The sequence below is a fragment of the Aspergillus wentii genome (genome assembly GCF_001890725.1).
Source record: "Aspergillus wentii DTO 134E9 unplaced genomic scaffold ASPWEscaffold_5, whole genome shotgun sequence".
Lineage (NCBI taxonomy): Eukaryota > Fungi > Ascomycota > Eurotiomycetes > Eurotiales > Aspergillaceae > Aspergillus > Aspergillus wentii.
The window spans coordinates 2,025,831-2,046,661 of NW_024467836.1; the positions used below are offsets into that span (position 1 = coordinate 2,025,831).

At 49.6% G+C, this 20,831-nt stretch overlaps 7 protein-coding genes and 4 non-coding genes across 11 annotated transcripts; 7 read left to right on the plus strand and 4 right to left on the minus strand.

Annotated features, from left to right (window-relative positions):
• Positions 1 to 1,119: 1,119 nt before the first annotated feature.
• ASPWEDRAFT_29557 (BTB/POZ domain-containing protein) lies at positions 1,120 to 2,017 on the plus strand (the record flags this gene model as incomplete). Its single annotated transcript, XM_040833299.1, has 2 exons — positions 1,120 to 1,214; positions 1,264 to 2,017. The coding sequence occupies 2 exons, from the start codon at positions 1,120 to 1,122 to the stop codon at positions 2,015 to 2,017; spliced, it is 849 nt and encodes a 282-aa protein (XP_040688081.1).
• Positions 2,018 to 2,776: 759 nt separating this feature from the next.
• ASPWEDRAFT_73775 (uncharacterized protein) lies at positions 2,777 to 4,228 on the plus strand (the record flags this gene model as incomplete). Its single annotated transcript, XM_040839380.1, has 4 exons — positions 2,777 to 3,379; positions 3,425 to 3,463; positions 3,510 to 3,711; positions 3,759 to 4,228. Coding segments are annotated over 4 exons (1,314 nt in total), but the record flags the coding sequence as incomplete, so codon positions are not given.
• Positions 4,229 to 4,693: 465 nt separating this feature from the next.
• Positions 4,694 to 6,482, plus strand: ASPWEDRAFT_42416 (putative sugar transporter). Its single transcript, XM_040835771.1, has one exon. The coding sequence runs from the start codon at positions 4,744 to 4,746 to the stop codon at positions 6,268 to 6,270; it is 1,527 nt and encodes a 508-aa protein (XP_040688083.1). The 5' UTR covers positions 4,694 to 4,743; the 3' UTR covers positions 6,271 to 6,482.
• A 199-nt stretch (positions 6,483 to 6,681) lies between these two features.
• ASPWEDRAFT_29560 (uncharacterized protein) lies at positions 6,682 to 7,152 on the plus strand (the record flags this gene model as incomplete). The annotated part of the gene is made up of 1 exon (XM_040833300.1): positions 6,682 to 7,152. The coding sequence occupies one exon, from the start codon at positions 6,682 to 6,684 to the stop codon at positions 7,150 to 7,152; it is 471 nt and encodes a 156-aa protein (XP_040688084.1).
• Positions 7,153 to 9,101: 1,949 nt separating this feature from the next.
• ASPWEDRAFT_173824 (uncharacterized protein) lies at positions 9,102 to 11,131 on the plus strand (the record flags this gene model as incomplete). Its single annotated transcript, XM_040831137.1, has 3 exons — positions 9,102 to 9,229; positions 9,274 to 10,943; positions 10,989 to 11,131. The coding sequence occupies 3 exons, from the start codon at positions 9,102 to 9,104 to the stop codon at positions 11,129 to 11,131; spliced, it is 1,941 nt and encodes a 646-aa protein (XP_040688085.1).
• Positions 11,132 to 11,153: 22 nt separating this feature from the next.
• Positions 11,154 to 12,055, minus strand: ASPWEDRAFT_173825 (uncharacterized protein; the record flags this gene model as incomplete). Its single annotated transcript, XM_040831138.1, has 2 exons — positions 11,154 to 11,770; positions 11,824 to 12,055. 2 exons carry the CDS (start codon positions 12,053 to 12,055, stop codon positions 11,154 to 11,156), a joined length of 849 nt encoding a protein of 282 aa, XP_040688086.1.
• Positions 12,056 to 12,606: 551 nt separating this feature from the next.
• Positions 12,607 to 12,678, plus strand: ASPWEDRAFT_t150. Its single transcript has one exon. It is a non-coding gene; the product is annotated as a tRNA-Gly (tRNA).
• Positions 12,679 to 12,861: 183 nt separating this feature from the next.
• On the plus strand, positions 12,862 to 12,933 carry ASPWEDRAFT_t151. The gene has a single exon. It is a non-coding gene; the product is annotated as a tRNA-Gly (tRNA).
• Positions 12,934 to 13,674: 741 nt separating this feature from the next.
• Positions 13,675 to 13,746, minus strand: ASPWEDRAFT_t153. Its single transcript has one exon. It is a non-coding gene; the product is annotated as a tRNA-Gly (tRNA).
• A 73-nt stretch (positions 13,747 to 13,819) lies between these two features.
• Positions 13,820 to 13,891, minus strand: ASPWEDRAFT_t152. The gene has a single exon. It is a non-coding gene; the product is annotated as a tRNA-Gly (tRNA).
• A 162-nt stretch (positions 13,892 to 14,053) lies between these two features.
• On the minus strand, positions 14,054 to 20,592 carry ASPWEDRAFT_70113 (HET domain-containing protein). Its single transcript, XM_040839097.1, has 3 exons — positions 16,718 to 20,592; positions 16,381 to 16,665; positions 14,054 to 16,333 (listed from the first exon to the last, which is right to left on the minus strand). The coding sequence occupies exons 1-3, from the start codon at positions 20,549 to 20,551 to the stop codon at positions 14,234 to 14,236; spliced, it is 6,219 nt and encodes a 2,072-aa protein (XP_040688087.1). The 5' UTR covers positions 20,552 to 20,592; the 3' UTR covers positions 14,054 to 14,233.
• Between the last annotated feature and the right edge of the window lie 239 nt (positions 20,593 to 20,831).

The following is a 20,831-nucleotide window of genomic DNA, read 5'->3' on the forward strand; positions in this document are numbered from 1 at the left end:
AAGACGAAAAAGACAAGGTTATCTAAGCTAAGATGAACAGGCGACTCAACAAATCATAGGACCAACCAAATCCGATGAGATGCGAGTAAGCATTGCATCAATACTACAGATCAGACGTACTAATTCATATTGGAAACAATAGGTCGTCTGTCTCACATATCGATGCCTACGTATGTTCGAAGACTGCAAACAAGGCGCACAAACCGCTAACAACCTGGATTGCATGGCCTTCTTACAAAAGAACAGAGAATCACGTTGGAGACGCTGTTTGATATATTAACAAACTTCATCGGGATCCCCTTGTGTTATCCGGGCGAGGAGGGATATTTAGGGATGCTCCGGCATGAGTGTGATGGATTCGCCAGAGGGGATCTGCAAGAGCATCTAATTCACTTCAGGAATCAGAATTATCCTTCCCAATAATCCATCTGAAAAAAAGAATTATCTCTATCTTAAAGCCTTTTAAAATCCACCCGGATATTCAGATATGGAGAAATCAAGATCAAGGGATTGACTTGGGGAGTCACGACGCAGCTACAGCTGACGGATTTACCGGCTTTGATATCTCTGGTATCAACATACATTATACAAGAATCTATAAGGGATCGTATTGATGAAGGATTCATAAAGATAATCTAGGGCTAGCCTAGAGTAGACCATCCGACAGCAGCAATCCGTAGTCCATTTCGTCTTTCTATCATTCCCGAATTCAAGGCACCAGACGTTCCTCCGTGGTGCTTTCCATATTTCCTTTTGATAGGACGCATAGTTCATAAGCCAGAGGATAATTTTGCAGTATCTTTCTGCTTGCTAGTTCTTTTATAGACAGTTATGTAATGCATAGCAATTCCTTAGTATTCAGAACTAGGCCACAGGAGAATTGAACTCGGGTTATTAACGATATAAAAAAACAGACAGATACCTACCAATTACTCTGGAAGAGAACAGAAAGCACATGACTGGCCAGTAGGGTTTGTGTTTGTCTTTGTTTTGGCAACTCCCCCACAACGCATTCACTGCCACAACAAATTCCCAGTGTTCTCGAAATCCCTTCTGACTGTCTTCTCTCATATTCTCTTTCCCTTCCTACTTTGAAAAAAGACGCAAAGAGTGCTTTCAATGTCAAAGGAAAGTCCCGAAACGTGCGCCTCTGTCAGTGAGGCTACAATATCTGACCATCAGGAGAGTTGCCTTGTAAAGGACAAAACCCTCGAGTACGTCTTTCTCGAATCCAAACCGTCGCAGCACTAATATGTTTGACAGCCTCCATGGAGAAACAGTCAAAGTTGTTGTCAAGGGAAACCAGGCGTCTTTCTTCATCCACGAAAATTTGATATGCGCGAGGTCAGAGTTCTTCCGAAAAGCCATGTCTGAAAGCCCAACAGCAGCCCAGGAACGCGTGATCAATCTTCCCAAATGCAAGCCAGATACGTTTCAGCTTTACATACACTGGTTGTATACGGCAACTATCCCTCTCCACTCCGTGTGTACAGCTGATCCGGCATTCCCGTACGTGCTCCTTATGACAGAGGCGTATGTGCTAGGAGAAGATATATCCGACACCAATTTCAAGGACACAGTGATTTATGCTCTCCAACACCAAATCACGCGTATAGTCGCCTCTGGGTTTGACGTTGGTGAGCTTCTTTTGAAGGCGACGGTAAAGGCGTACGGAAATACCCCCGAGTCGTCCCCCATCCACCGCTTTTTGATCGATCAGTATGTTAAACAAGGGGGAGCGCAGCATTCTCGTGGGCCGGTAGAGACGGACGATATTCCAAAGGAGTTTTATATTGATCTCTCAGTGGCTCTGATCTCCACGGAAAATCGAAAACAGCCCAAACTATTCGTGGGAATGTGCCAGTATCACTGCCATGGACATGACGAACCTACCAAATGCTACCGCAAGAAGCTATTCACATCACGTTCTCCTTTGGGGCTTCCATCTGCCCCGCCAAAACACGATTTTAGCCCAGATTCGCTCGCCAAACGCAGAAAGATAGGAGGAGACTCTTAACCAACGCTTTTCGGGTATGGTATTGGAGAAGACATATCGGGATGTGGTATTTCTCTGTGTGTCTCATTCATGTTTAGTATTTCCGTATCATCAATACCAGACAGGACGGAGTATTGAATGCAAATCTATGTTTTCGGAGTCGACGAGTGCCCTGCTGATCAGTGACTGTTTTTATATTGGTACGACGAACTAGTACCTGAGCATCCCCGCCTGCCAACGTCAGCTCCATATCCTCGAGACGAGATCATCACATCCACCTCCCGATAAAGTGGTGGAGTCGTTCAAGCCGCACGCCGTTGTGGAAATTCTCCGTTTAGAGTGCTGGTTGAATCCATCGTGCTTCACGATTCTATTCGTCCGACAGGTCTAGTTTCGAAATGACTCCACCGCGCAGATACCGATTAGAGGAAGATCTGCAGTATCAAATATACATCAAACGTTGCCCCTGGGGACTATCAAATCAGTTTTATCCTGATCAAATCTCGCTTGTCCTGTGACAATGGAATCGTTCATCCAGCAGTCATACCATGGCGTTTACGTCTCCACTGGTAATGACTCGCGCAGGGGCATCTCTTGTGGAAGTCTCATATTTGTAGTCTATTTTCTCCTCATTTTGGACTCTATCCTTTTCTTTTTTTCTTGTGTACACGTTAATTCTCTACAGAGCTGGTTTCTGTGGATTTCATTCTTTGGTCTTTATTTCTCTCGTTTTACAGTATTGCATCTTCGCACATTATGCGTTTCACTCTCTTCGCTGCGCTTGGCCTTGCGCCTCTGCTAGCAACTGCCCAACTGTCTGGTAAGGTAGGACCTTCAACTTCCGCCTCTTCCAAGGCCAGCAAGAAGACCTGCAATGTCCTCGACTACGGCGGCAAAGCCGACAACTCAACCGACATCAGCTCCGCCATCAGTTCAGCCTGGGACGAGTGCTCCAAGGGCGGCGTTGTCTACATCCCGCCCGGCGACTACGCACTCGACAAATGGCTCACTCTGACGGGCGGCAGTGCCTGCGCTCTGCAGCTGGATGGAATTATCTACCGAACCGGATCCGACGGAGGCAACATGTTCATGATCGAGCATACGTCCGACTTTGAACTGTTCAGTAGTACTTCCAAGGGTGCTATCCAGGGATTCGGATATGAGTTCCATGCTGATGGATCGTTGAGCGGACCTCGCATTCTGAGAATGTATGAGGTGTCGGACTTTTCGGTGCATGATGTTGCATTGGTGGATGCGCCTGCTTTCCATTTCTCAATGGATACGTGCTCGAACGGCGAGGTGTATAATATGGCTATCCGGGGTGGTGACTCGGGTGGTTTAGATGGCATTGATGTTTGGAGTACTAACATCTGGATTCATGATGTATGTTGATTGATTTGGTGGTTGATCAGTACTGACAACGTGTAGGTTGAGGTCACCAACAAGGACGAATGTGTTACTGTCAAGGTATGTTACCATCCATCGGTCTACGTACAGCGCTGACGATGGGCAGAGCCCTGCACAAAACATCCTGGTCGAGAATATCTACTGCAACTGGAGTGGTGGATGCGGTATGGGTTCTCTGGCATCCGACACCAACATTACAGACGTTACATACCGCAACATCTACACATGGAAGTCCAACCAGATGTACATGATCAAGAGTAACGGCGGAAGCGGCAGTGTTTCCAACATGGTTCTTGAAAACTTCATCGGTAAGATTAACCCATCTATCTATAACAAGCAGAGACTAACTTCCCAGGCCACGGAAACGCCTACTCCCTTGACATTGACGGCTACTGGAGCAGCATGGACACCACCGACGGCGACGGCGTGGAACTCAGGAACATCACCATCAAAAATTGGAAAGGAACCGAAGAAGACGGTGCACAGCGCGGACCCATCAAGATCGAATGCGCGGACGCCAACCCGTGCACCGACATCAACATCAGCGACTTTGAAATGTGGACTGAATCCGGCGACGAACAGACCTACACCTGCCGTAGCGCGTATGGATCGGGATTCTGCCTCAAGGAAGGAAACGGTGGCTCCTCGTTCAGCTCTACGTTGACTGCTACCGCTACTCCATCTGGATACGCCGCTCCTACCATGTCTGGTGATCTGTCCACTGCTTTTGGAACGGATGCACCTATTCCTATTCCTACTATCCCCACTTCGTTCTACCCCGGTGCGACGCCGTACAGTGCTTTGGCGGCTGCTTCGTCTGGCTCGGTGGCTGCTAGAGATGCAGTTCCTGAAGCGACTGGTGTTTATCCTCACTTCCGATCCAGCCGTATGGCTTCCTTGAAGGGTGGTGCGCACCGCTACCATAGCCACTAATTCTTGGATAAATCGAGATGATCAGCTCTGGGAATAACTCTGTTGATGCTGAGGGGTCGTCTTGAAGAAGAATAGATTTTATTGATAATATGAAATAAATGGCATCACTGCAGTATCAGGATGAGTTGGTCCAATATGCATATATCAATATCTGCTGTCATCGTCCTTCAGGAATATTGATTGTTTGATAGTGGCATAATTATATATCATCAAAATAGAAAACAAGGTGGCAAAGTCATCAAGGAACAACAACTATCAAATTATAGAATTTCATATCGATTGCTATGCTTCATGTCAGCTGAAATGCGGAATAACGTCATCCCTTGTTCAACAACGCTCGACATCACTTGCGGGGAAGGGATTCCATCACCTCCACAACACTGACTAGAACCATCAAGAAACACACAATGTCATCAACAAATAACAAAGACACAACCTCACCGACAGAGGAAGAACCCTCATCTTCATTCCCCCTCCTGCAAGATGGAATCGACCTGTCCTACACAGCCAAAGCGGAGGTGCTGAACCGCGCCATCCAAGACATCGGAATGGGACGCTATCAATGGCAGCTTTTCGCCGTGATCGGATTCGGCTGGGCGAGCGATAATCTCTGGCCGATAGTGACATCGCTGATATTAACGCCCGTCACGTACGAGTTTCACGTCTCGCGACCGCCGCTGCTCACGCTGGCGCAGAATATCGGGCTCCTCGTCGGCGCGCTGTTCTGGGGCTTTGGATGCGACATTTTCGGGCGCAAGCTGGCCTTTAACCTCACGATAGGGATTACGGCCGTGTTTGGGCTGGTCGCGGCAGGGTCGTCGAATTTTGCAGCAGTCTGCGTTTTCTCCGCGCTGTGGTCAGTCGGCGTGGGAGGCAATCTGCCGGTGGATTCGGCGATCTTTCTCGAATTCCTGCCCGGCTCGCATCAGTATCTGCTCACGATCCTGTCAGTCAACTGGGCGTTTGCGCAGTTGCTGGCGAATCTGGTCGCGTGGCCGATTCTGGGGCATTTGACGTGTAGCGCGCCGGAAGGATGCACCAAGGAGGGGAATATGGGATGGAGGTATTTCCTGTTCGCGATGGGGGGGTTGGCGATGCTCATGTTTATTGTGCGGATACTGTTCTTTACGATCTTTGAATCGCCCAAGTATCTGATGGGCAAGGGGAGAAACCACGACGCCGTGCGAGTGATCCATGAAGTCGCCCGCAGGAATGACAAGACGTCGACTCTGTCTGTTGAAGAGCTGGGCGAAGAAGATAGCGAAATACAGCCCCTGAGCACAGGAGACATCATGCAGATGCGTCTGGAGAAGCTGAATGTCAACCACGTCAAGGCTCTGTTCAACAACCCCAAACGCGCCCGGTCAACCATCCTCATCATCCTCGTCTGGGCCCTCGTCGGCCTGGGATATCCCCTCTACAACGCATTCCTGCCCTACATCCAGCAATCAAGAGGCGCTGAATTCGGCGACGGCTCAACCTACATCACCTACCGCAACTCCCTCATCATCGCCGTCCTAGGCATCCCCGGCTGTCTCGTGGGCGGGTATCTCGTCGAACTGCCCCGATTCGGACGCAAGGGGGCACTCTCCACCTCGGCCGCCCTGACAGGCGCCTTCCTACTCGCATCGACAACAGCCAAAACCTCCAATGCCCTGCTCGGCTGGAACTGCGCGTACAACTTCATGAGCACGATTCTCTACGCGGTGCTATACGCATACACGCCGGAGATCTTCCTCACCAAAGACCGCGGCACGGGCAATGCACTCACTGCCTCGGCGAATCGGATCTTTGGCATCATGGCGCCGATTATCGGGATGTTTGCGAATCTGGAGACTGCGGTGCCGGTGTATGTGAGCGGGGCGTTGTTTGTTGCGGCGGGCATTTTGGTCATTTTGATTCCGTATGAGTCGAGGGGGAGGGCGAGTCTATAGCATATAAGCATACTCAGTAGGTTCATGATTCAGGAGTATGGAGTAATCCAAAAAAAAAAAAAAGACCAGTTATAGCAGGTTAAATAGAATAAGATACCTCATTGCTGGTCTAGACAGTGTGTCTGCATATATCGATATAATAAGAATATCTATTGGAAATATTCAAACAGCCAATAAAATAATACAATCTAAGCCAAATAATGCAAGGAACACATCTTAATGATACTGACAGACTTGATAGATCACAAATTCAACATAATTGATATATCAACACCTTGATGACAGTTACAGACATTCTCATTGCTTTTTCCGTCACATATATCACTTCAGCTACACCGATTAACCAATTTATTAGCCCACTTCCACTCTCTTCCCTTCTCTACACTGCCTATTCTATCATCTACACTCAAAATGCACCTCTCAACCATCCTCACCAGCCTGGCCATCGTCGCCCCTGCCATCAGCGCCCCTATTATCCCCATCTCTATTGCTGAAGCCAACGCCGTTGCCATGGCAGGTGCTGCAGCAATTACTACCCGCGATACTCCCTCAGCATCAGTACGCCTTCAATACTCAATCCCAACCCCAGAACCAGCTAACAAACAAGGTCCAACTCAACGCCATCCCAGCAACCCTCCAGCACTACACCGTCCCCTACAACCAATGCCAGTCGGTGACAGTCTCGTAAGCCCCAACCCTTCCTACCTGGATGGAAGAGATACTGATACAGACAGTGATGTTTCTGAATATACTCTTCACGACGGAAACTGCTGGCTGTATGATCAGTCTGGCTGTGGCGGGACTGAGCGTGCTCTTGAGGTTGGAACGCATAGTTTTGTCCCGTTTCATAGTGTGAGTATTTGGTGTACTGCGGTGCAGTGAGATTTATGGGGGTATTTAGATTTGCTGTAAAGTAGGGATTTTGGTATAGCGTGGATGTATTTGTATGTTTATAATATTATGATTTATGGATTGACTTGGCTTGTGGTGTTTGAAAGTGAATCGCCCTGGAGTCATGTGTCTGAGTTTGGGAGCTCAAGGTGGAATATAGCAAGAATATTGGTGTCTGCTACTAGACCTACTGCTGGCTAATGCTGATCATGTAGTGTCCCAAGGTGAACAGGCGATGTTCAAGTACGTCTGGCCGGATCACTTCAGAAGAGAACAGTGGATACAAGATATGGATGGTATCTATAAGGAACAGAATTGACGTGTACAACTAGTATCGATGATGTTACAAGAAGTCATATCATGGACAACAACAATGTAACTCCTTTGATTCGTTTCCTTGAAAAACAACCATTTCAACACCCTTCTTTCTTTTATTATCCATTCCATGAAATGTTCCGGGTGGGTTCCACGATATGAAGTGCATGAACCTCTTGAGAGGAGCACTTGCTCGCCTCCGGCCGCAATCTTCTCCCCACCAGCGATAGCCTGCTCCCGGCAGAGATGACCTTATCGGCCATTCTGGATATTCGTGTTGTGATTTGGAACATTCGATGTTAGAATTAGTATGATTTGATTCGTATGATGGGAATGTGGTGATTTGTGGGTAGCCATAGGAGATAACCCTGATCGAAGGCGGATTATATTGGCTTTGTACGGTGTTGAAAAATCTTCAAGTGCACCTACAGGACCGGCTGAGGAGGTACACGATGTAGATGCAGAGGAGGATGCTTAGCAATGCCTTATTCCCCAGAGGGAATCGAGTCGGTGGGCAGAAGAAAATGATATGTGTTCCCTTGAAATGACTTTGTATGCAGTTGAAGTCGAATTGAGCCCAGAGGCAAATGGGCAAAATAAGATGATCTGAGCTCCCTGGAAATAACGTACTGTCCAGTGGAAAATTCGCAGTATACCCAAGGTGAGAGGGGAAGAGAGTGAACGGAGAAGAAGAGTCATTCTAGCATCCAAATTGGTACTGGAATTGTCGTCCGGTCGTTTCAGAATAGGCCTCTTCCTGAAGCCAGATAGTTAGTATCTTCTCGCAGAGTCTTGAAGGGAAAGACCTTCTGTCCGCTTCTTTGAACGCTATCTTCGAAGTACCATCCTCATTGGTGTATATGTTTCTTGTATTTTCTTCCACGAGATGCTTGTAACTATAATGCCGCTGAGTGTCCACTGGGTCTTCCAACGGGTCACACCAGCATTGGATGAATCTGGATTTCTGCACACAGCCGCAACTGTACTGGAATCTTGGAAAGTAGCACCTATTAAGCACGTTGTTGGTGATTGCATAAAGTCACTCTGGATTTGTGTCGAGAAGAGAAGATGTCTTCCCAGCTGAAGTTGCGACGATGAGGTCTGGTCCTGCATCCCTCTTTCCACGACAGATGATTTACTTTGAGTGCTGCTGTTTCCACTCCTTGGGACTGATAAACGAGAGGGAAAGATATTCTAGAATGCGTATCAGATACAGAAAATATGAATGGCAAGCACACTTATTCTGCCCACTGAGTACCGATGATTAGGCGTTTTTCTGTGGCCTTAAGATGCCATGACATCTGCATGCAGTTGTAAACAGCTGGAGAACCCATTGGGTCTGTCTCAAGGATAGATGTCTCATGGACTGGTGAGTTGGTGGAAAGAGAGATGGAGAGAGAAGAGAGATATGAGGAGAGAAGTAGGTATAAATACTACTTTCTGTGAATAGCCTCATTGTAGAGATGGATACTTATACAATTCACCTATAATAATTCACACACTATACGGCTAGTATCCAGCCCAGTTAGAATTGGCGGAAGAGAATTTAGCAGACGGAACATTGTGCTCCGTTTTTAAACACATCACACCATCAGTTCAATAACATCAATATCAATATCAGTAAAATGAGTTCTCGAGCCTGTCAATTCTGCCGCGTCCGCAAGATCAAATGCGACAATCTCAAGCCTTCGTGCGGTTCGTGTCTGCGCAATGATCGCCAGTGTGTGTATCTCGTTGGGCCACCCAGACAGAGGTATCTCTTCTTCCATCCATCCATCTCCATCTATTAATGAACAGACCATCACGCGCCCTGATCGAAGCCGCTCATCGCCAGCGACGCGCAGTGGAAAATGTCCTCATCGCCTTGAAAAAAGCCGATCCCAGCGACCGCGACGCCATGCTGGATTCCATCACGCTGAAAGATGGATCGCCTCAGATTCCCGGTTCGCTATCAGGGAATGTCATCGTGTCCATCCGTGAAGAAGACTCATCCAGTTCTGAATCAGAATACGACGTGACGACCTTTCTCTCGCGCGATGAATGCGGCACAGTCGGCGTATTCGGTCCCTCGTCAGCTCTCCACGCAGGCAGTCCGATGAGCACTGAATCGCCGGATTCGCGACCTCGTGTAGAGCCAGATGGATACCAGTTGATTGCGGATGCTGCTCTATCTCGACAGAGAGAGTTTGATATTCGCAGTCTGCCGACGGTCGGTGGCATTCCATCCGAACTGGCGATGCATTTGCTGGATCTGCACTGGAATCGACAGCATCATACCTTTCTGCTTACGTATCGGCCTGCTTTCATGCGAGATCTGGTCAACGGGGGCCCCTATTGCTCTGACTTCCTGCTCAACGCCGTCTGTGCCTGCTCGAGTAAATTCTCCGAACGCCTCGAAGTCCGCGATGATCCCAATCGCCCAGAAACAGCCGGCAAGCGCTTCTTCGATCGATGCGACCAACTCCTCGCCGAACAGTCGTTACTCGCTCACTCCAGCATCCCAACCATATCAGGCCTTCTCATGCTGGGTAGCTCCTTCAACGCACGCGGCCAAACCTCCAAAGGCTGGCTCTACACCGGCTACGCACTGCGCATGGTCTACGATCTCGGCCTGCATCTCGACTGTCGCGAAGTCGCTGGCAGCGCAGAGGAAGTCGAAGTCCGGCGACGCGTGTTCTGGGCGGCGTTCATCTGCGATAAGCTGCAGAGTCTGTATTTCGGGCGGCCGTTTACTATCCAGCTGCGTGATGCGCACGTGTCGAGGGATTTTATGGATACGTTTGAAGAGAACGAGTTGTGGACGCCGTATATCGATCCGGCTATGCTGGGTGGACAGATGATGCCGCCTCATATACCAACGAGGATTCACTCTGTGTCTGTGTTCCAGCAGCTATGTTCACTGTCCAAGTTGATGGCCAGCATCATTGATAGATTCTACGTCGTCGGAGCCACGGGGACAGGAACGCGAGCACATCTAAACATCATGGATCGAAGACTCTCATCGTGGTATCGCAAACTTCCCTCTGAACTACGCTTCGAACCATGGTCTACATCCCAGCAGACAGTCGCACCCAACATCCTCATCCTGCTAACAACATACAACGCCCTCATCATCCTCCTCCACCGGCCATTCATCTCCAGTGGTCATCTCCGCTCCGCAGACACCCCAGCAGACTCATGGGAACGCTGCATCACCGCCGCCAGAAACATCACCAGTCTTGCACTGTCGTATCGATCTGCTTATTCCTTACGCCGGGCAAATTATATGCTCAGCTACGCCGTGTATGTAGCGTGTACAGTACACGCGCGCAATCCTGCCATCCGCGAATCAACCCGTCGAAAAGAAAGCTCGTCCCCGTTGACGATCTGTCTGCGTTGTCTGGATGAACTGGCGATTCCGAATTGTGGTGTTTCTGCTCCCGCGAGGATTATACGCCGGTTGATGGAGGCTAATGGGATTCCTGAGGGTATGACCCGTCCTTGTTTATACTATAGAAATGCTAACGATGTAGAACCCGATCCAGAACCACTGGATATCAACCTGGACTTTGACACATTTCCTGGCTTCGACATCAGCACGGCAGGATTTGACGATCAAGGATATCCCGAATTCACACAAGATCTGGATTTATTATTTGGCTTTATGAACGAGTAACCAACCCCATCCACATAACAAATCAATCCAAGACAGACGGACCCTCCTTAACAACCTGATCAAAATACGGCTGAAAAGCAAGCCACATCTTACTCGAATTCCCACTCTTGCGATGCGTCATCTCTGCCTCTTCATGCGGTATAACAATCTTCTCCCACCCCGGGCCCGCCGCCGCATTCGCCATCATCTGCGCATGACAACATCTATCCAGCGCAATAAACAAAAACGCAGCCTCATCAACCGTCCGCCCACATGTTATCATCCCATGATTCTGCAATATCACACTCCTACACTCGCACAACGCAGCCGCAATCCTGGCTCCCTCCTCCGTCGAAATAACAGTCCCCCCATACCGCGGATACACAGCGAGATCGTTATAAAACCGCAGCGCATCTTGATAGATCATTTCGATGGGCCTCCCAAAACAAGAGAATGCCTTTCCGTAGGCAGAGTGCGCGTGACATGCTGCGTTAAGGTCCGGCCGCGCTTTGTGGATTTCGCTGTGTATGGCAAACGCGGGCCCGTTTATGGGGCTTTGAGCACCGCCAGGAAGGACGTGGCCGAATTCGTTGACGAGGACGAGGTCAGAGACGCGGATTTGCGAAAAGTGCGTGCTTAGGGGGTTTATCCAGAAGTGGTCTGCATCATCAGTATCCTATCAATCAATATCAATCAAGTCAAGTGGGACATACGTGGGTTTACACTATCACGCAACGAAATATGCCCCGCAACACCCTCGTCAAAGCCCTGTTTCGCAAAGACGCGAAACGCAGCTGCTAAATGCTGTTTCTGGTATTCGCGTTCTTCTTCTTTATCGGTGAAGATTGGGGGAGAGCGGATGGCGACTTTGCCTTCTTTGTCGCCGAGGAAGTGGACGTCTTTGAAGAAGGTGTTCTTTTCTGTTGTGGTAGTATCTGTAGACATGGTGGGTGTAATTGATTAATGATGATGTCTAGGTAGTGTAGTGATAGGGCAGTATACTTATAGATGATACGACGGAGTATAACGGAGTATAACCCCCCGTCTATTATACCCCGCACGATATCTATAGACGGAGGATAAGCATCCTTTGATAGATTACTTTCATAGAAATACACCCTGCGCAGCTATGTGTTCACGAATAGCTCTCATGGCTGTGATGAGCCGAAGACAAGTTGAGGGATTGGATTGGCGAGCTCTACTCAATAAGCGGGTCTGGTTTCACCAGAGATAGAGTATCAGACCGTTGAGAGATGTATTCAATTACAAGATCATATCGGATATTGACAATGGAGAGGTCAGGAAGGTGGTTTATCGAGTATTTCTGTAGACGGAGATGAGGTAGACGCATACTATTGGAGGTGGAGATGAATATGGGGAAGAGTATTTGTACTGCTATACTAGATGCTGATGCTTTTGAATGCTTGCTTATGGTTTGTGGTTTCGTAAGCAGACTGGTACCTATGTCTAACATATTGTCCATAAACCAATCACAAGCATTGATGGTCCAACGGTTAAGATGCCTCTCTTCCAAAGAGGCGACCTGGGTTCGACTCCCAGTCAATGCATTTTCATTTCTTTTTTCTTTTTCTTATTTTTATCCTTGACCTTCTAGGTCATGCGAAAAAAATACTCTCTTGAAATTTTTTTTTACAAAGTTTAGGCAGCGGGCCGACCCAGCGTTGATCCTCATATTTCCAGTCCTGTACTCAGGTGATAGATCATGAAGACCAAAAACGTTTTATCCAAACGCATTGTTGGTCAAACGGTTACGATACCTCTCTTCCAAAGAGGTGGCCCGGGTTCGACTCCCGGACGATGCATTTTTTTTTGTTTTCTTTTTTTGCTGATGGTTTATTTTACTTGAGTTGTGGATGTATGAGGATAATCTAGAACCGGATGTCTACACCCGATGATGATGGCTTTTACCTTGTTTACCGGACAAGGTATCACTGATATGATCGATCAATCAGCTATTTAACTCAGATCGAATTGAATAATATATGCCGTCGTTGACAGTGGGCAATGGTAGGTGATATGATGGAAGCTTGCAATCGCTCATTGAAGCGAGAAGTCGAGATGGGAGTGCTCATACTGGTTATGATCAAGATAGCGTATTGAATGGAATTCCATATGTTGGATCTACCGATTTTATCTATTATCTCTGTCATGAATATCTATCTGTGACGATCTGCCATATAGAGAGCGTCCTGGATAACTAGTAATTTGCATATCATAGTGAGGTATCGCTAGAATGCTCCTTGATGAGATGACCATGACACCATATTGCAAACCCAGTGGTTTCGCCTACTTGATACTTCGTTCCATAATAACTAGTTAGAGACCAGAAAGGGAAGCAGTCCAGGAAGATGAGAGCTGTCAATGGCGAGATGCGAGTGAATTGCATTCACCATCGACCATAATAGTATTGTGTCAATTAGGCAGATGTAGAATCAAATGTTAAATGTTAATAGAAAAATTAAATGGCTGCCTATTCACCGTCCATCAAGCAGCTTAACCATAAAAAAGCACAGCAAAAAGGAAAACAAAAGAAGAAATGGTAATGCATTGACTGGGAGTCGAACCCAGGTCGCCTCTTTGGAAGAGAGGCATCTTAACCGTTGGACCATCAATGCTTAGTTATTATTCAGCTCCGCTACTATGTTATCTAAACAGCCCCACAGCACAAATCAGAAAACGAAAAAAGAATGCATTGTCTGGGAGTCGAACCCAGGCCACCTCTTTGGAAGAGAGGTATCTTAACCGTTAGACCAACAATGCTGGTTTCTGACGTCATACACTACTCTCAAGTTCATTTCCACATTTGCCTGGGATTATGGCCTTGGTGACATTCCTGCATCAATTGACAGCGAGGAATTAGTATAAGGCTGGCTTTTGGCATATATTATCGATGTTAGATAGTTTGATTTAGATAATAGTCATGGTGTAGATAATAAGTGTGGTATCAAAGACTTCGGGAAGAACGCTGTACAGAAATATATTTTGAATCAATCTCATTTATATACAATAACACCCATCTGATATGCTTGTGTCTGTTTAATAAACTTCATCACTAATCATAACTCATAAATCATTTCACACATAACAAGTAGTATATATCCATCAATGTAAGAAAACATCCTCTTCCTCCCCCCAAGCCTCTCCACCCATAATCCCATGGATATAACACTCCCCAACGGCCCGATACGCACCCGGCCTCTCCTCACTCGGCCTCAGCAGAAACGGTACTTTCGCACCATGGAACACGACAACTCGATCTCCGATATGCGGCGTCGAGCCAATCCCCAGATACCTGTTCTCGGTGACGAGGAAGTTCCAGCCGTGCAACACCTGCAGGGCGTTGATGTAGTCTTGGCATTCGAGGAGGGCGATTTGTTTTTGGTTATCGGCTGCGTTGGTGGAGGGGCATTGGATGTGGTGGATGGGGGTGTTGCGGGTTTGGGTGATTTCGTCTGCGCAGTTGTCTGCGAGGAGGTGGCGCAGTGTCTGGTACGAGGGGTGGAGGTTGAATGGAGATGAAGCGATCTCTTCTGGAAAATCGGCGCCTGCGATGGGGACTTTCCATTTGAGATGGGATGCCGTGTCGCTATCGCCGCATACTGAATCGACTATCTGATCGACCTCGTCGAGATAGCAGGCCATGGAGTCGAGAGTATTCGGGTATTTGCCGACACAGGTGATGGTGTCCACCACGACTCCGCGGATCAGCAATTCATCGCGGGTACGCCCGATGTCAGCCATGGGGCTGGAGACTCTCGATGCAGCACAGAGGATACCCAGACCAGACGATTCAGAGAGCGACGGTCGCTGGGGAATCGTCCAGTCGGGGACCCACGATGGGAAGCGGGTTGGCTGGGTGCCGAGACCCGCGTGGGAGAGGAGCTTCAGGACGCGGCCTTGGTCCACGAATTTGTGGGCGTACGCGATCACCACGTCTTCCAGCGGAGCGGCATAGTCTGGTTCGAACGCGACATCTCCGCCGTCGAGGGAGAATCCGAGCATGCTGAAGAGTCGATCTCGTGTCAGGGTTGACTGGACGTGACCGGACAACGATCCGAGGAGATGGATCAACGGCCAGCGGTGCGAGTGGGCTTCCCAGTCTCGATGGGCTGCCAGAGTGGCTATATGACCCCAGTTGGAGATGGGAGAATCCGTGGCTTTGATGGCCTGCATCAAATCCGTCCATCCGATGATCTGCTTTCCACAGACCATCCACAGAGTGCGTGCGGCGACAATCTCCTGGACGACCCATGCCCTTTGGAACCACTCACGCGCGAAGAATCCATCCATCGCTGCCCCAGCTGAATGAGCTGGATCTCCTGATTTTGCCTGCAAGACCAGATCACTCTGCTCATCTCCCTCCCCTAGATACGCCACCACACTGCAGGCGGATCGGTAGATGGACGGCATCAACCGGACCTGATTTGCCTTCTCCTCTTCATCGGCCTGGTTAATGCAGATGGCATCGACCCACAAAAGCACCGAATGCCTTTTATCGCGGAGACGCCGAAGAGCAGCATCCAGCGAGACCGTGATGGGGAGCAGCCCCTTTTCTGTCCGAATCGCATACGGCGTACCGTGATCCCCCCATGCATACGAAAGCGCTCTGTACGGACCGGCAGACTCAAGCGTGGTATGAGAAACGAAGCCCCAGATATCGTCACCCTCTTGGCCGGGGAGCAGTGAGAACAGGCGTATGCTCTCGCCATCCAGTGGGCGGTAGGAGTAGGTCTTTCTACCCCGTAAAAAGCCACTGCAGTTGAGTCCGGGGACTGTGTTCTGGACAGTATTCTGGGTTGATCCTGACGAGAGCCCGGCGGAGCTCCTCCGGCCTGTGTTTTGAACAGTATTCTGGGTTGATCCTGAAGGCATTCCGATGGAGCTCCTTCGGTCCGCGTTTTGGACTGTATTCTGGGTTGATCCCGACGAGAGCCCGATAGAGCTCCTCCGGCCGTACTGGCTCATTCGGGTGCCTACTTTGGACAGGGAGTTTCTCATGACGAGCGAGCTCGAGGAATACGGATCGTCGCTCAATTGAAGGGACCGACCGTCGTGGAGTCTCAGATAGCCCAGGACATACCAGTACCATGGATCGACGAATAATCGAAGCCGGGCATTCGATTTGATGTTGGAGACGAGGGCGAGTATCACCACGCCCTCGGAGCTTGCTATCCCTGAATGAACGAGAGACAGCTTCCATGACTGAACATATATTAGAAGAAGAATACTAAGATGATCAGGCTACTCACCTTTTCCATCTGCTCCAGGCTCCAGGGAAAGGGGGAGTGGGTACCATCTTCCGCTGCTACAACCTCAATATGGTAGACGGGGGGATTTTCCCGCCAGCGCTCGGCGGACTTATACCCCAGCTGGACGAGAAAGCTCGTCATCTGGTGCGAACAGCTGGAAAGGGTAAATGGCGAACAGCCGGCTTCCTTTGTGAATGAGGGGAAGCCCACTCTCTCGCGCTTTTTGCTTGTCCAGTGTTTCTCAGGGCGATATGCTTCAAGTCTGTCTTGAAGCAAAGCTGAAGTCTGAATATATCATATTAGTATTGTCTGGGATAGGGATAGCACGGGGACCTACCAGTGACTCGGCAGCAAATGCGGCACCGTCCAGCTCTTTTTCACTTTCATCGGGATTCAGAGGAGGCAAGTTCATGGTGCCATCATGATCAAAAGTCAAGATCCTGCTTGACTCTTCTTCCTTGGCCCTTGTCGTCACCTGAGCTGGAACTTTAGAGGGCGTGACCTCATCAAACTGCTCAGATACTTCCTCTTCATCTGTATCCAAGTACTCCGGAACATCCCTGACTTTCATTCGATGATCAGACGCACTAAGCGGGAACGTGTTTGCCCTCTCCAGCCCTCTTGGAGTATGCTCATCCTCAGGAATCATCAGCCGATGCTGAGCGATGAACTCCTGCGTTTGCTCCCTGCTTCCACGGCTCAGAATAGCCCGTAGCAGGAACTTGCACGCGGTTTCCTTCAGTTGGCATTTCTCGAACAGCAAATCTACCAGTCCCAGCGGGACGTGGCTGGCTTGGATATCTTTTGCCGTGAGGAAGATGACGCTGCTGTCTTCGAACCGGGCGACAAAGTCACTCGGTTGAGGGAGTCCGTGGATCTTGAATGCCCGGTACGTCAGGCTGAGGTTTCGTATGACGGCTGGTACTTTGAACACGCGGACTCGGCGGAGTGAATGGTAGATTTTCTCTTGCAAGTTCGGATCTGGGAGGAGGCTCTTGATCAATGCGGCTTTTGATCTGATGAGATGCGTATACACCGCGTCGAGGTGGACTTTGCCTTGGGGTGTACTTTCCGTCGTAAAGCAGACGGACATCTTTCGTGATTCAACCTGCATTGCCTGCAAGAGCACAGCGAGCTGCTTGATCTGTTCCATCGAAAATAAAAGCACGGGTGCCTGTCCTTGGAACATGCATGACAGATTGTCATCATCCTCAATGAACCAGCAAGAACCCACATCCGAGGCTGATCGAAGCTCGAATCCCTCCTGTCCAGCAGTCCCAACAGGGAAGATAGGTCTCTCGGATAGACTTTCATGGTCTTCGCAGGACGAAGGCCATTGATCCTGTAATGACAAAGCTTTGTTGATGACGAGCAGGAGGGTGAAGATGTCCGTCAGCGAACTGGAAGGAGTGATGGACTGGGTTTCGTCCACGAGGTCTTTGAATTCGCCTTTCCGGGGCTTGGTGATGCTCTGGAAGAGTCTTGTGCAGGTGGGATATTCCAGTTCGAGAAGATTGGCTGGGAGGTTGCTGCCTTTCAGCTCTGATACTGTCGCCCATCGCCCTGCTGTGCCGTTGTATGGCGGGGTGTATATCAATGCGCTTTCTCTGAATATCGTCCTGAGAGCTGCCTTGCTGCTGCTAGTATATCCCGCTTGGATCTGGTTGTATATATACGACAGCGTGTGGCGTGGGTACCCCCTTTGAGATGCAACCATTGCCCTCAGACCAGAAATGTACAATTCGGCATTCTTCTCCATCGTCACCCCAAACACCTTCAACATCTGCCAGCTCTCATTCTCGGCGTCCTCAATATGCAGAATGGGCATTGTCGGAAGTTCATAGAGACACTCCAGCTCTGGATCAAGGGACAGGGAGAAGGTCGTCTTCAGCGGAACTGTCTCGCCATTCAAGCAGGTTACCTCTATTTGCGCGAGGCGATCTCGCAGTTCTGCTTTGCAGTTGATTCCACTTCCAGCTTGGCCTGGTTGATCTTCTATCCATTGTGAATAATAGCTCCAATGGTCGCGTAACAGCCGAAGCACGTCAAAGGACGGGTGGTCTTGAAGAAGGAATGTGAAGTCCTCGGATATCTCAAACGACGATTTGCCTAGCGAAACCAGTCGCGGCAACGCCGAGACACCAAAACTCCCACTCAGAAACGAAAGGCAAGCCTGTCTTCTATCCTCCGCAACAGAAGCAAGATAGTCCGGATGCAGAAAAGCAAACCGGTCTCTGTTGCTCAGAAACCTCGCAGCAGGCGAACTAGACCCACCGCCCTCTCCATCAATGTACAGCTCCGGCCCCCGTCGGGGATGCCGCTTCTCATCGACAAACCATAGCTGCGACCCGATTGGCGGCGTCCAGGGCTGTTCATCGAATGTCTCGAAGAGGAATTTTGCGTGGGAGACCAGCTGGCCTCTGGAGACAGTTTTCGGGTTGAACGCGGCATCGCCGTGCATTTTCAGAATCAAACCACACAGCTTGAGCCGCGTGCACGGGGTGACACCCAGGTAGACGAAGAGGAGTTTGCGATTGAGATCCGTCGCCGCGTCCGGATCCACGAAGCGGTGGCTCACGCCGGGCGGGATGTCAAAGTCGGTGGCGTCTTCGAAGAGAAGCTGTTTGCCGCTGCGGACAGAGGCCCATTTGCCTTTTCTTAATGGGATCAGCATTAGACTGGATATGGCGGAGGAGAAGTTCTTTTCCGGTGATAAGGTCAACAGAGCCCCGGCCAGTTGGGAATGCCATTCGTTGGACTTGGCATGGAGGGCTGGAGCGTCTTCGCCAAAGACATGTTTCAAGTCTTCGAGGAATTCAGCAGGGGAAAGTTCCTCGACTCCGAGCTGGGAGAGGGCATCATAGTCCTCGCGGGAGTATTTGGGCGAAAGATATTTCGACTTTGTCTGCGGGCCCAGGGTGAAAGGCGTGTTATTCCCGTCCATGAATCGCTCTGGCACGCGCTTTAGAGACGAAGGCTTGTAGAATGAGCCATCGAAAGCTTCCAGAACCGGTCTGTCCGCGAGCGCATGTACTATCCTGTCTGTGTGAGGTTTGAAAGAATCTGATACCTGACCAAGTGGAAGGTAGCGAAGCCAGGTATACTTGAGAGCGTCTGTGAAGCCATCGACAGCAGCGAGAAAAGTGTCCACCAGACCTTCGCAAAGGGCATCGTTCCATTTGCAACTCTCAATGTCCTCGCGGCTTGATGAGAGGAGAAAGTCTGCTTGGAGAAGAAAAGGAAGTCCATAGTCCCGGATAGGGAGGACGGATGAGTAAACCCGCTGGGGTGATATTCTAGGATGCAGCGCATCACTCTCAATGGGAAATGCCAGGACCAGCTTGGACTGATCTGGCCGTTTCTCTTCACGGGGCATGTCCACCATATGCGAGGTGACGATATAGCGCAGCGGACTGTCGTCTTCCCTCAGCGTGGTCAGTTGCTCATCTTCTTCATCTTTCCAGAGCTTCTTCTCCCACAGCCCGCTCTCTTCGTGGACAGCCAGCTCAATCCGTTTCAATCGTCGAAGAAAGAGAAAAGCAGCCGAGTCAATCGACTGGATATCGTGAATCAGTCCTCGCTCATCGTAATCCTCCGCCAACTGGATCAGAAACGAGGTGCAGAATGCACTCTCCCTCGTCTCCGGGAAAGCCTCCCAGATGGGGGCGATCATGCCCAGGGGCTTGTGCTTGTCGAATTTAAAGGTATATGCCCCAGAAGCAACCCACACGGTGTCGGCGGCCTGGAAGACGGATTTGAACCCAATGCCTTTGTCGGCATGGCTGGAGTCATCGTCGCTGTCTACTTTGGTACTCCGCCCTATTCGACAAAGTGCCTCGACGTTCTTTGCCGTGAATCCAGTTTCATTGCAGTCAATGCGCAGCGTTCTGTTTCTATACGTCAATTTCAAAGTGGGAATGGTGTCACTCTCGTAGTCGTTCTCGTCTGCATTCTGTATGAATTCGAGCAGAAAATGCGCCGGCCTGGAGCACAGATCTTCGTACAATCTCGCAATAGCAGCTTCGAGATCTTCCACATTCGAGCCCGTCGCATTCCGCGCATCAAGCCCCTTTGCTTTCCTGATTCGATTGATATGTGCCTTTTTTTCCACGGCACCGTTTGCATCAGGTTTTGGTAATGTGCGCGGGAAAAACGCCCATAACAGCGCCATGGTCGGCACTCAGACAGTGAATTGAAAAATCTGAGTGCTCGACGAGAGGGGCTGACAGTGAAATAGATGGATATAGCAGTCATCGAGCATGACGTGTCACCCAGCCACAGCACATCCAGCGTGTGAGTTCGCAGACAGTCAATTTCTGATTGGCTGGTGCTGTCGATCGGTGATAGCATCGCAGCCAAATCCAAGGCAGCCAATCAGATGGCCGGATGAGATCGCCACTTGGATCGCGAATATACGGCGTAACTAGCGGTGAGAATTGACTCTGATTATT